The sequence below is a fragment of the Pelodiscus sinensis genome, chromosome 2 (assembly GCF_052426305.1).
Source record: "Pelodiscus sinensis isolate ZL-2025 chromosome 2, ASM5242630v1, whole genome shotgun sequence".
NCBI lineage: Eukaryota > Metazoa > Chordata > Testudines > Trionychidae > Pelodiscus > Pelodiscus sinensis.
In genome coordinates, this window is record NC_143053.1 from 255,223,306 (window position 1) to 255,236,126 (window position 12,821).

At 47.9% G+C, this 12,821-nt stretch overlaps 1 protein-coding gene across 31 annotated transcripts in view; it reads right to left on the bottom strand.

Annotated features, from left to right (window-relative positions):
• OBSCN (obscurin, cytoskeletal calmodulin and titin-interacting RhoGEF) overlaps nt 1-12,821 on the bottom strand; it is a 320,581-nt gene that overhangs the window by 248,147 nt on the left and 59,613 nt on the right. For all 31 annotated transcript variants that reach the window (XM_089776829.1, XM_089776823.1, XM_089776814.1 and 28 more), the window contains 7 exons: nt 12,502-12,777; nt 11,624-11,899; nt 9,855-10,130; nt 6,909-7,184; nt 4,338-4,613; nt 2,703-2,978; nt 732-1,007 (listed from right to left, as the gene is read on the bottom strand). In XM_089776829.1, coding sequence (XP_089632955.1) covers nt 732-1,007; nt 2,703-2,978; nt 4,338-4,613; nt 6,909-7,184; nt 9,855-10,130; nt 11,624-11,899; nt 12,502-12,777 — 1,932 coding nt within the window. The remainder of the gene's footprint in view (nt 1-731; nt 1,008-2,702; nt 2,979-4,337; nt 4,614-6,908; nt 7,185-9,854; nt 10,131-11,623; nt 11,900-12,501; nt 12,778-12,821) is intronic.

Here is a 12,821-nt window from a genome sequence, read left to right on the forward strand (position 1 = left end):
AGCTCAGCAGTTTTCAAACTCTTTTCCTCATGACCCACTTGACGAAAATTGTTGATGCCGCAACCCAACATCATGTGACTAGAATGTGGGATCCAAGGTGGGGCTGTAGGAGGGGGCTCTGGCTTTAGGGGGGCAGGGCTGGGGCAGCAGGTGCTACCTCAAGCAGCTCCCAGGCAGTGGGGGGAGGGAGGCGCTAAGGCAGCTTCCCGCCTCACCTGGCCCCGCAGACCAGGCTGCACCCCAGAAGCAGCCAGCAGCAGGTTCCCAGCCAATGGGAGTGCAGAGCTAGTGCTTGGGGCAGGGGCCATGCACGGAGCCCTCTCCCGCTAGGAGCTGGGCCTGTTCCCAGCCGTTTCTGGGGTGCAGCGCAGTCTGCAGTGCCCGGACAGACAGGCTGTGTCTACGCTGCCGGCTTTTGCTGGCAGAGAGTATGCAAATGAAGTGCTGATTAGCATATTGTCACGCTTCGTTTGCATACCCTCTGCCGGCAAAAGCTGGCAGTGTAGACAAAGCCACAGAGAGTTGCCTTAGCCCCCCCGGTGCTCACCTGACCCCCCTGCAGCAAGGAGACCCAGTCCCTGTCAGTTGAAAACCCCTGGTCTAGCTTATTTGAAGTCACTGAGTTATTCCCAGGAGGTAAGGAAATAAGATATTCACGCCAAGCAGATGTCTTACACATAAGAACCCTGACTTCAGCTCTGCCCAGAACGAGGATGGAGGAGAACACTCACCCATTGCTTCAATCTGGAAAGTCAGTTTCTGGCTGGCAGCCTCACAGGTGTACTCGCCAGCGTCCTTCTTCTCCACCTGCTCCACGATCAGCTGCCGGGACTTTCCCTCAGACACCATCTTGAATTTCTTGCTGGAGGTGATCAGTTTCCCGTCCTTGTACCACTTCACGTCAGTCTTAGCCTGGGCCACCTCACAGCTGAGGATGGCGCTCTCTGTCAGCACGGCCTTCACTTCCCTCTGCACCTTCTCCTGGTTTGCAAATGCAGATTCCGGCTCTAGGCAGGAAAAAGAACAGAGAAAACTGACTGATTAATATAAAATGAGCCCAAGCGATAGGTCTTTGTACATTCACAGGCACCATCTTTGGAAATTCTAAATCTGTCATGTGCCGACCATGGCAGGTGCAGCCAGAGAACGGTTTCTTTTTCGTTTTTTCCCCCTAAAAATTAGACATACAGTGCAGACGTTCTTCCTTCTTTGTTCGTATTTCTATCATAAACCAGGATAACACACACTTTCAAATGGGACTCAGGGATCTTGCCCGTGGCCATTCCCAGCAGGAATTTCTCCTTTATTTGGACAATACCCTGATCGCTGAGGACCTGAGTTGGCGAAGCACACAAGTGTACACACGTGCTTAGCATGAAGCGTCTGGCAGTTCCTTTGACTGCACATGCTTCCATTACCCACGTTACGCACACTGCTGAATCAGGCCCAATCGTGCAAACTGGAGGGTACCCTTCTGGAGAAGAGGGCATGTAGCCTCTGGCAACAGGCTCACAGCATCTCAGATCAGGAGCAAAATCTTACAATGAAAGCACCTCCAAAAAATCACAGCAGAGCAATTTGGATGAGCACCTCTCTCCTTCAAAAAAGGGATCCCAGAACCGTAACTCATAGAATCCGCGGGCTGGCAGAGACCTCAGGAGTCCTCGAGTCCAGCCCCCTGCCCAAAGCAGGACCAGCCCCAACTCAATCCTCCCAGCCAGGGCTTTGTCAAGCCGGGACTAAAACCCCTCTAGGGATGGAGGTTCCACCCCCTCCCTAGGGAACCCAGCCCAGGGCTTCCCCACCCTGCTAGGGAAAGAGTTTTTCCTAATATCTTCAAAGCCAGACTAGGAGTCTTGCAAGAAGAGGTTTTTATGATACTTCCGCCTTCCTCTGAAGCTGGAAATGCCTAGGACAGCACTTACGCACATGCTTACAGTTACACGTATGCTTATGGGCTTCCCTGAACAAGGATGCTGTCCTGTCTCAGAACTATGAGAACACTTGCTGGGATAATTAGGGCCTCTCCCGCTAAACCCGGGAACAGCACATGCACCAAACACATGAAAAATACGGTGTGATGAGTTATCAAAGTTTGATACAGATTTGATTTGAATTCTCAGCGACAGTTTGGGCCGGTTTCCACCTGTCACCACTTAGGACCAGCTCTTCCACCAGTCTATATCATTGTGGCTCCGTTGACTCCATGTTTCACAACTGTTTGTGCAAAAGCCCTCTCTTCCACAGCTCTGGCCAGCTGTACACACCTCACAGTGCATCTCTCCCCCTGCCTCTTCTCACATCTCAACTGACCAGCTCCCTTTATCTCTGCTGCTCCATCTATTTCTCCCTGCATGACGTGGCAACTCCACTCAATTATGCGTTGTATATAAAAGCACCATGCAGTTCTGCAAGGAGTATATTCATGTATTGCTTACATTATTATGAAAGTTCCAATTGAATAATGTGATGCTCTCTTGATAATAATACCCCCTGATACTTTGGCGTATGTCAGACATTAGACCAGCTCTTCAGCTAGCATAAATCAGCCTAGCTCCTACCTTGCAAGGGAGTGACACTCATTTCTACCCTCTGAGAGTCACCGTGCAAAATAAAGTGCCCCCATTAATTGCTGTTGTTCTTTGCCTGTTTTCAGACAAGACAGTATCTTTGGGAATTTGGGGGGGGGTCTTTTCCCCCACCTGTGACATTCATCTTGAAGGCCAGTTTCTGGCCGGCAGCCTCACAGGTGTATTCTCCAGAGTCCTTCTTCTCCACCTGCTCCACGACCAGACGCCGGGATTTGCCCTCAGTTTCCACCTTGAATTTCTTGCTAGGGGTGATCAGTTTCCCGTCCTTGTACCACCTCACATCAGTCTTCGCTTGGGCCACTTCACAGCTGAGGGTGGCGCTCTCTGTCAGCACGGCCTTCACCTCCCTCTGCACCTTCTCCTGGTTTGCAAATACGATTTCTGGCTCTGAAAAAGAACACCATTTCAAATTAAACGAAGCCACTGCCTCAAGGCTGCCAAAATTTGTATCGGGGCCAAAGGCGAACAATTAAATCCACATGCATTCGGAGCTCTCCCACCACTGTGGAAAACATTGTCCATTTTCTTATGCAGCAAACTTTCTTGTTCCTCTTTCACAAGGGCTGTGACAAGACAGATATGGATCTGTGTGAGCGCACCAGGAAGGGAGACACACTTCTTATCGTCACTTCATGCTCTTGTTCTAGGTCCCATCAAAGCAAATCAGACAAGCTGAGGAGTCCCTAGTAGCTTTTCCAAGGATCAGATCAAATGCAGGTTTTAGCAGGAGGGCCTTGACTATGTCATTCCCTTCGGGTGTGTCTACACAGCATCTTGAGCTCGAAATAAGCTAGCAAATTGCGCTAGGCAAATTGCGTAGCTTATTTCGAGGTAATTTCGAAATACCTTATTTTGACCCATGGGCCATTTATTGCCCACTCCTGACCTAGAGGCATGACCAGCCTAGGTGCAGCAGAAATGTGCGGTCGAAGACAGTCTCTGCACCAAACAGTTTACAACCCACATAGACAAAGGTAGCAGGGGAGCCAGACATGCAGAGACTGAACCAAGGCCACACAACAATTCCGTGTCAGAGTCAGGAATTAAAAACAAGCTCTCTGGAACCTGCAGTTCTATGTCATAGCCGGTGGCTCACACGCCCTCTGTGCATGACTGTTTACTCTCCCTGCTTACACCTACATGTTTATGTAGACATGGGAGATGCCTACAGCTACAACAAGGTCCTGGTGAACTTTCTAGCTGGCTCCCCAAGCAGAATTGATGATGCAATTACTGGATTTGCTTATGGCACAGTACTTACAGGTGACCAGGTAACAGATGCTTAATAAATTGTTTGAAATCGTAATTTAATCTTTTCGAATATTGCCACCGGACTGCAGCGAGATGGGAGACATTACGGGGGCTGGACTCGATGACCTCCTGAGGCCTCTTCCATTCTATGATCCCTCCTCTGTACTCAAGGGGGGAGTGTGGCTTTGTGGTACAGGCTGGCTAGGATGTGTCACAGAGCTTTGCACCATCTCAGGGGCAGATAACAGAGCTGTTGGCGTTGTAGTATAGAGAGACAGAGAGGATGCTGCTGTGGCTTTCCCTGCCCTAAAGATTCTGCCTTCCATTAACAAATATCATTTTTAAAAGTCCCCCCACTTCCAGACCAAAGCATCAGCAGCAAGTACCTGGCCCATAATTTGCTCCAAAATTGGTGAACAAGATTCCTAATCAATAAAATTACTCTGGCCTCCTAAATCTTCTACAAAAGAGGGATAAAAAAAGAGTTTCTCCCACCTGTGACAGTAATGCTGAAGCTCAGCTTCTGGCCTGCAGCCTCACAGGTGTATTCTCCAGCGTCCGTCTTCTCCACCTGCTCCACGACCAGACGCCGGGACCTGCCCTCAGACTCCACCTTGAGTTTCTTGCTGGAGGTGACCAGTTTCCCGTCCTTGTACCACTTCACGTCAGTCTTGGCTTGGGCCATTTCACAGGAGAGGGTGGCAGTCTCCGTCAGCACGGCCTTCACCTCCCTCTGTACCTTTGCCTCATTTGTGAACACAACTTCAGGTTCTGGGATGGGGGGGAAACCATTTTAAAAAGTTAACTCCCCCAGCTTTGGCCACCATTAGCAGAAGACAGGTTAGGAAGATTTTGCTCCATTCGTATTTCTTGAGTGCCCCATGTCTTGAATCATTTAAATTAGACCACACCAAATATTAGGATGAAACATGGGTACTATTCCCTATCTCTTAGAGGGGCCCAGAGGTTCAACTAATGCTGTAAGTCACATTAATAATGTATCTAAGGCATTTATCTGGCTCCCCACTATGATCGTGTCTGAGCACCTCTCAATCTGAAATGCATGTAGCCTCACATGGCAGAGCCGAACCAGGTTCATGTGAATCCCAGGCTAGCCTCTTAGTTGGATCATCTTTCCTAATACCATACTGAGCATCTGGAGAAATCTTGGTAGGTAAATGGCACCATTTATAACAATCTTCAAAGCTTTTTTACAAACACCAATTAATTCTCCCTTTGAGCCTGTGATGTAGGAACGTATCAACAGATCCATTTCCAGCTCAATTAAACTTAGTTTCATACTGGTTAAGTAACTTGCCCATGGCCACACAGTAGGTCAGCAGCAGAGCCTAGCACCTAGAAATCCTAACGTGCAGCCCCTTAGGCTAATCACCAGACCTATTTACACAAACAAACCCATCATAGCTCAGCCTTATCCCAAAGAAGAGGAAATCTTAGTTTCATCCTAGGTTACAATATGTATCATGCAAAGTTCTGATATTTCAAGTCAGAAACCTTCATCATCTTGAGAAAAAACCTTTGGGCTAAAGCTATGCAGCTCTGTTGTGTACACAGATACAATCAACACCTCTTGCTGGCCATGTTGCACTGTTGTGTGCATTAGCACGGTAGGAAAAGATAGTGAGCTCCTGGCTTTTAAAAACAGCAACAACCAAAAACCTAAGATCCACCACAGGACACTAACATGAGCTCTTGTTTCCAAGAGATTCGAAGATTCTTGGCTAATTTCTGTCTCTCTGTCTCATATTGATAATCTGCCTTAATTTCTCCCTCCCACCTTCACTAATCACCAAAGAATCTTTGTCTAAAATAAATAAATGGTTTGTGATCTCAAACCCTCCATCTGCACCTCCTACTTAACCCAGCGTCAAAGTCAGAAAACTGAAACAACGTCACAATCATTTTTATGGCAAAAGAGTGGGATGCTATAAACACAAGATAATGACCCAAATGGGCCCTTATGTACTCCTAGGACAATTCCAAGTCACTGAAAGCTTCTTTCAAAATAGAGCGTGCACACCTAAAACTGGATCGAAAAAGCCATCTGCTTTTTCGAAAGAGAGCATCCAGACTGCTTTCTCTTGAAAGAAAGCCCTGATTGCTATTCACAGAATAGCCACCAGCACACCTGTGCTTTTTTCAATTGCCTCTTCTTTCGAAAAATGTCCCTGTTCTGCATCCACAGATGCCTTTTTTCAAAAGAGCTCTTTCGAAAAAGGCGTTCTTCCTCATAATTTGAGGATTACCAATGTCAAAAAAAACCCTGCATTCTTTCGATTTAATTTCAAAAGAATGCGATTGCAGTGTGTATGCAGGTGAAGTTTTTTTGAAAAAACAATGTAGTCTAGACATACCCTAATTATACTCCAGACTACAGATGAGACACAAGAAATTAGGATAAAATCTAATACACTCCTACAATGCACAAAAAACATTTGACAAGTCTGCCAACTATGGTGGCAGAATCTAGTGCTAGGTAAATCAGTTCAGAGAAATAAAAAGAACCCAAACACCAACACAATCTTTTCTGTCCACTTTTGGCTATTTTTAATTACACTTAACTTTTCACTTTTGGATACAGACAGCAAATAGATTGAAAATTACCAGAGCACAAAGAGACGGCCTATTCTCACTGTATTACTGACCTGGCTGAAAGTAGGAAGCACCAGGAATGTTCTGAGATACTGTTTTGGGGAGATTTTAACATGAATAAATAGCAGAAAGAGACTCAAATAAAGCCATGCACATTCAGAGGAGCTTCTGAGCTACCCAAACACCAGCCCTCATGGAATTTACAATTTGCCAAGATCCACCAGTCCACAAAGCTTCTCCGGCACATGCATGACTTTAAGGCAGAGGGGCAAACCCCCTGCAGGTACTGGGACCACAGATGAACTTGAAATTACACCGCAGGCCTAGCGGCACACTGCAACAGATGAGTGCCACAGGACCATATATGGCACATTAACAGCCCAGCTCTCATAAAGAAATGCTCCCTGAAGAGTGGAAAATAAAAGAGCAAATAAAAATAAGTGTCTCTCTCACCGGCGACGATAATCTTGAAGCTCAGTTTCTGGCCTGCGGCCTCACAGGTGTATTCTCCAGCATCCTTCTTCTCTACCTGCTCCACGACCAGACGCCGGGACCTGCCCTCAGACTCCACCTTGAGTTTCTTGCTGGAGGTGATCAGTTTCCCGTCCTTGTACCACTTCACGTCAGTTGTGGCCTGGGCCACTTCGCAGGAGAGGGTGGCGCTCTCCGTCAGTACGGCCTTCACCTCCCTCTGCACCTTCTCTTTGTTTGCAAACACAACTTCAGATTCTGAGATCGGGGGAAACCATTTTAAAAAGTTAACTCCCCCAGCTTTGGCCATCATTAATAGAAGACAGGTTAGGAAGATTTTTCTCAATTTGTATTTCCTGAGGGCCCCATGTCTTGAATCATTTAAACTAGACCACACCAAATGTTATGAAGAACCATACTTCCCTAGCACTGGAGTATGGACCCAAAGTATGTCTAGACTGCATCCCTCTGTTGGCAGAAGGATGCAGATTAAGCAGGCTGACATTGCAAATGAGGCAGGGATTTAAATATCCCGTGCCTATTTTGCATAAAAATGGCCACCACGTTTTGCCGACTCAGCACTTTGTCGGCAAAAAAAGCAGCAGTCTAGAGGGGGATCTGTCGAGAAAGAAAGCCTTTTTCGACAGATCCTGTAACCCTCCTAAGGGTTTTTCCATCTCTAATTACCATGTGTTTCTAATACCCGCAAGGGAAGAAATGAACACATCCGGTACATTTCTCCATCAGAACTTCACTGCATACCACCCATTGGTTGCTTGTGTAAACCTGATGGATTTGGATCATCAGCAGGTGGGATTGAACCCGGGACTAAAGGTTCCAAGTGGACGAGGGGTTAAAGGCATGGGCCTCTACAGCAGGGATGGGCAATAATTTTTGCCTGCGGGCCACCCCGGAAGGGGCGGGGCCTAAACGGGAAGGGGTGGGGCTACCCCCAGACCATAATGAATCTGGGGGCGGGGGAGCCCCTTTGCCCCCCTTGCCACTAGGTACTGACGCTGTGGAAGAGGCTTGGCACGTTCCCCCACCCCCAGGCCAATCAGGGCCTGGGGATGGGGGAGGGCGCGAAGCCTCCTTCTGCCCGGCAAGGAGCACATGGCACTTTGAAGTGCTGCAAGCTCCTCGCAGGGCCGGGGCAGGGAGTAAGAAGCTTCACACAGCTCCCCTGCTCTCAGGCCCTGATTGACCTGGGGACAGGAGAGCACGAAGCCTCCTCTGCTCTCCCCCCCACCCTGCGAACAGCACACAGCGCTTCAAAGTGCCATGTGCTCCTGGCAGGACGGGAGGAGGCTTTGCATGCTCCAGTGGTCTCAGTGCTTCTGGATTACACTTGTGTGCTGTCCGAAGCTGCACACTACCTCACAGAAACAAGAGGAGCGACGTTGTTTATCTTGCAACCCAAAATAAAGGTGGACTCAAGGAAAAATAAATCTCAGCCCAAATTCCAGGTTCCATGTTTCAACTTCCAAAATGTCACAGACGTTCTGATCCAGGGTTTGGCTTCTAGGATTGCTAATGAACATAAACCACCCCCCTCAGTTACTTTTCCAGAATTACGCCAGGCCATCTCCAGGGCTATGTCTAGACTGCAGGCTTCTTTCGAAAGAGGCTCTTTCGAAAGCATCTTTCGAAAGAGCCTCTTTCGAAAGATCGCGTCTAGACTGCAGGCGGATCTTTCGAAAGAGAAATCTGCTTTTTCGAAAGAGAGCACCCAGCGAGTCTGGATGCTCTCTTTCGAAAACGGCCTCTTTACATTGAAGGACGCCTTCCTTCGAAAGAGGAACTTTCGAAGGAAGGCGTTCTTCCTCGTGAAACGAGGTTTACCGCCATCGAAAGAAAAGCCGCGTTCTTTCGAAATAATTTCGAAAGAATGCGGCTTGAGTCTGGACGCAGGGGAAGTTTTTTCGGGAAAAGGCTACTTTTCCCGAAAAAACCCCTGAGTCTGGACACGGCCCAGGACTAGTCGAATGCCTAAACTCCTGCACAGTTTATTTACTTCCTTTAAATGTATCCTAAGCCAAACTGGAGACAGCGGGAGGAATATGTGCCCCCACTGAAGTCAATCCTGCAATGGAGCCAGGATTTCACCCTGGTGTCTGTCAATGTAATTCCGACACCTTATCCTAGCTGGGAGAGGCCGCCGGACTTTGTTGTTCCACCTGGAAGGGCCATTTCTAGAAAGCGGAGGCCTGACTACGGTTGTTGTCTCACATTCCCTCATGGCTACTTGATTTGACCAAACTCTCCTTTGCCAGACACACGGCATCAGGCTCCACACTGATGTTCCAAGTGGCAATCCCTGGACATTCTCCAGACAGGCCTGTGCCCGATTACCCGGCAGCATTGCACCTGGGAGAAAGCATCCAACTTGGCTCCTTCCCTCTACATCATACAGAAACCTGGCCATGAATCCCCAAGTCCCAATGCCTCATCACTCTCTCTGGCGGCTGCTCGGGCCCTCTTCTGTCCTGAGCAAATCGATCCCTAATTCCTCTGGAGGGAATGACTTTTTCTGGGACATGCTCATCTCTTTCTCTTCCTTTTCAACCCACTCTTTGCCCCTGCTCCCTCGCCCTCTCCATCCACATCCTCAGCCTTACAGTTCCCCCCTCTTCTGATCTATGCAGTTTAGCTTTCCTAGTTCTTCCCATCCCCCACGATCCAGCTGCCTCTGGAGCCACTTCACTTTCTCTTCCAGGATAGAAACCGGAAGGCCCGTGTGGGGCCCGCAGCCTTCTCAGGGAGACAGCATAGTGTGGTAACACAAGTGCAAGAGTATGAGCCAGACACAAATGAAGTCTATCCCCAGCTCTGCCACTGACTCCCTGCACAACCTTAGGGAAGTCACTTAGCTTCCCCCTGCTTCAGTTTTCCAATATGGAAAATAAGAGATAAATCAGCCTCTCTCACCTGTGACAAGAAGCCTGAAGGTCAGTTTCTGGCCTGCGGCTTCACAGGTGTACTCGCCAGCATCCTTCTTCTCCACCTGCTCCACAATCAGGTGCCGGGATTTGCCCTCCGCCTCCACTTTGAGTTTCTTGCTGGGGGTGATCAATTTCCCATCTTTGTACCACTTCACGTCAGTCTTGGCCTGGGCCACCTCGCAGCTGAGGGTGGCGCTCTCCGTCAGCACGGCCTTCACCTCCTTCTGTACCTTCTCCTGGTTTGTAAACACCTCTGCGGGCTCTGCAAATAGGAGGAGAGGGGGAAAGTCACGAAACAAACCTTCTTTTTTTTTTTTTTTTTTTTGAGGCAAGGGGTTTCAGCTTCCCCATTAATGACAGAGGCTGTTTTAAGACAAACCTAGGTCTGACCTAGAGACAAGGTGGGAGAGGGACTATCTTGTCCTGGACCACCTTCTTGTAGCTTATTTAATAGAAACACTGGGCAGAACATTGAGCTTGGATCTTTTAAATGCCAGATTCAACCCTTAGCCAGAACTGCTTGGGGGACGAATTATCCATCCTGGCAAAATATACAAACATAAAACCCATCACAGATCTCTCCTTAACTATTTAAATTCTGCCACAGTGGCAGGAAAGCAACAATCCAAAGAACAATAGGTCTTGGAACCAGGACACTGGATCCAAATCTGACTGAATTTAGTGGAATTTTAGATCAGACTCTAAAATGTCATGTCATTCCAACTCCATCTTCAAACTCCCTTGAATCTGGTGAAAGTCTGCACCTTAACGAGGATCCAGAGACAGGTTTTCCTATTTCATATCATCTCTAGAGTAAAGCAAGAAAAGTAATCGAGCAGTCAGGATCCAATCCCAGCAGGAGGCTGGAATTTAAAACAAGAAGTTTGAAAAACCGTGAACTCTCATGCTTCATGTACAAGCCAACTTATAGCAAACTGGGGTCAAGAAGGGATTTTCCCAATGGACAGGCTATTCCATAATTGCACACTTTGGCCTGCTTTGCACATCCCTGTGATGCACTTCATACTGTCCGGTGCAAGAGACCAGATCCTGGACTAGATGGACCATTGGTCTGATCCAACCTGGCAGTTGCAATAGACTGGGCATCCTAGCTCTGTCAAAAGACCAAAGGAAACCTCAAACCGCATACCTGAACCTGATCCATAGTCCACTAAAGTTCATGGCATTCTTTCCATGGACTTCAATGGCTCTTGGGCCAAAACTCAAGCTTCTGGTTTTGTGATAATCTTGAAATTCAGCCCAGAATCATCCAAAGGTTCACTAAGATTTACCGACCTTTTCAAGAAAGCTATACACAGCTTTGAACAATCAAGGTTCATTTGGATTTATCTTGGAAATGTTGTGAGAGAGCCTGTTTTTCTGAGATTATAACATGAACCAAGAGCAGAAAGAGACTCAAATATATCCGTGTACATTCAGGAGAGCTTTTGAGTTACCCAAACTCCAAACCTCATGGAATTTTCATTTTCCTAAGACTCCCTGTCCACAAAGCTACCGGGGCACATGCATGACTTTAAGGCAGAAGAGCAATTCCACTGCAGGCAGTAGGACCACCAATGGGCTTGAAATTAGACACCAGTTGCACACCCAGAAGACCTAGTTGCACACTGCAATAGATGAGTGAGAGAGGACTTCCTTCCCTGCCCCCAATATTTAACATCCCCTCATTCACAAAGAAATGCTCCTGGAAGAGTGGACAATAAAACAGCAAATGAAAATAAGTGTCTCTCTCACCAGTGACGATAACCTTGAAGCTCAGTTTCTGGCCTGCGGCCTCACAGGTATATTCTCCAGCATCTTTCTTCTCCACCTGCTCCACGACCAAGCGCCGGGACCTGCCCTCAGACTCCACCTTGAGTTTCTTGCTGGAGGTGACCAGTTTCCCGTCCTTGTACCACTTCACATCAGTCGTGGCCTGGGCCACCTCACAGCTGAGGGTGGCGCTCTCTGTCAGTACGGCCTTCACCTCCCTCTGCACCTTCTCTTTGTTTGCAAACACAACTTCAGGCTCTGGGATGGGGGGAAACCATTTTAAAAAGTTAACTCCCCCAGCTTTGGCCATCATTAACAGAAGACAGGTAAGGAAGATTTTTCTCAATTCATATTTCCTGAGTGCCCCATGTCTTGAGTCATTTGATGCACACTACACCACATGTTAGGAAGAACATTCCTTTTCTGGAGGAAAAAGCCTTCTAGGTCACTATACGCCAGAGCGCAAAGACATGGTCTGTCCTCACTCTGTTGCTGATCTGGCCAAAAGCAGGAGCACCAGAAATGTTTTTGTGAGATTTTAACATGAATAAGTAGAAGAAAGAGACCCAAATAAAACCTAGTACATTCATTCAGAGGAGCTCCCCAAACTCTGAACCTCATGGAATTTACATTTTACTAAGATCCCCTCGTCCACAAAGCTACTGAGGCACTTAAATGACTTTGAGACAGTGGGACCACAGAGAGCTTGAAATTACACACACCCTGTAGACCCAGTTGTGCACCGCGACAGATGAGTGCAAGAGGACTCTTTTGCATAATTAACACCCCATCTCTCACATACAAATGGTGCTGGAAGAGTGGACAATGCAATAGCAAATAAAAATAAGAGTCTCTCTCACCGGTGACGATAATCTTGAAACTCAGCTTCTGGCCTGCAGCCTCACAGGTGTATTCTCCAGCATCCTTCTTCTCCACCTGCTCCACGACCAGGCACCGGGACCTGCCCTCAGACTCCACCTTGAGTTTCTTGCTGGAGGTGACCAATTTCCCGTCCTTGTACCACTTCACGTCAGTCTTGGCTTGGGCCACTTCGCAGGAAAGGGTGGCGGTCTCTGTTAGCATGGCCTTCACCTCCCTCTGCACCTTTGCCTGGTTTGCAAATATCTCTTCGGGCTCTGCCAAGAGGGGAGAAGCAGTTTAGAAACTGAATGTGCTGTTA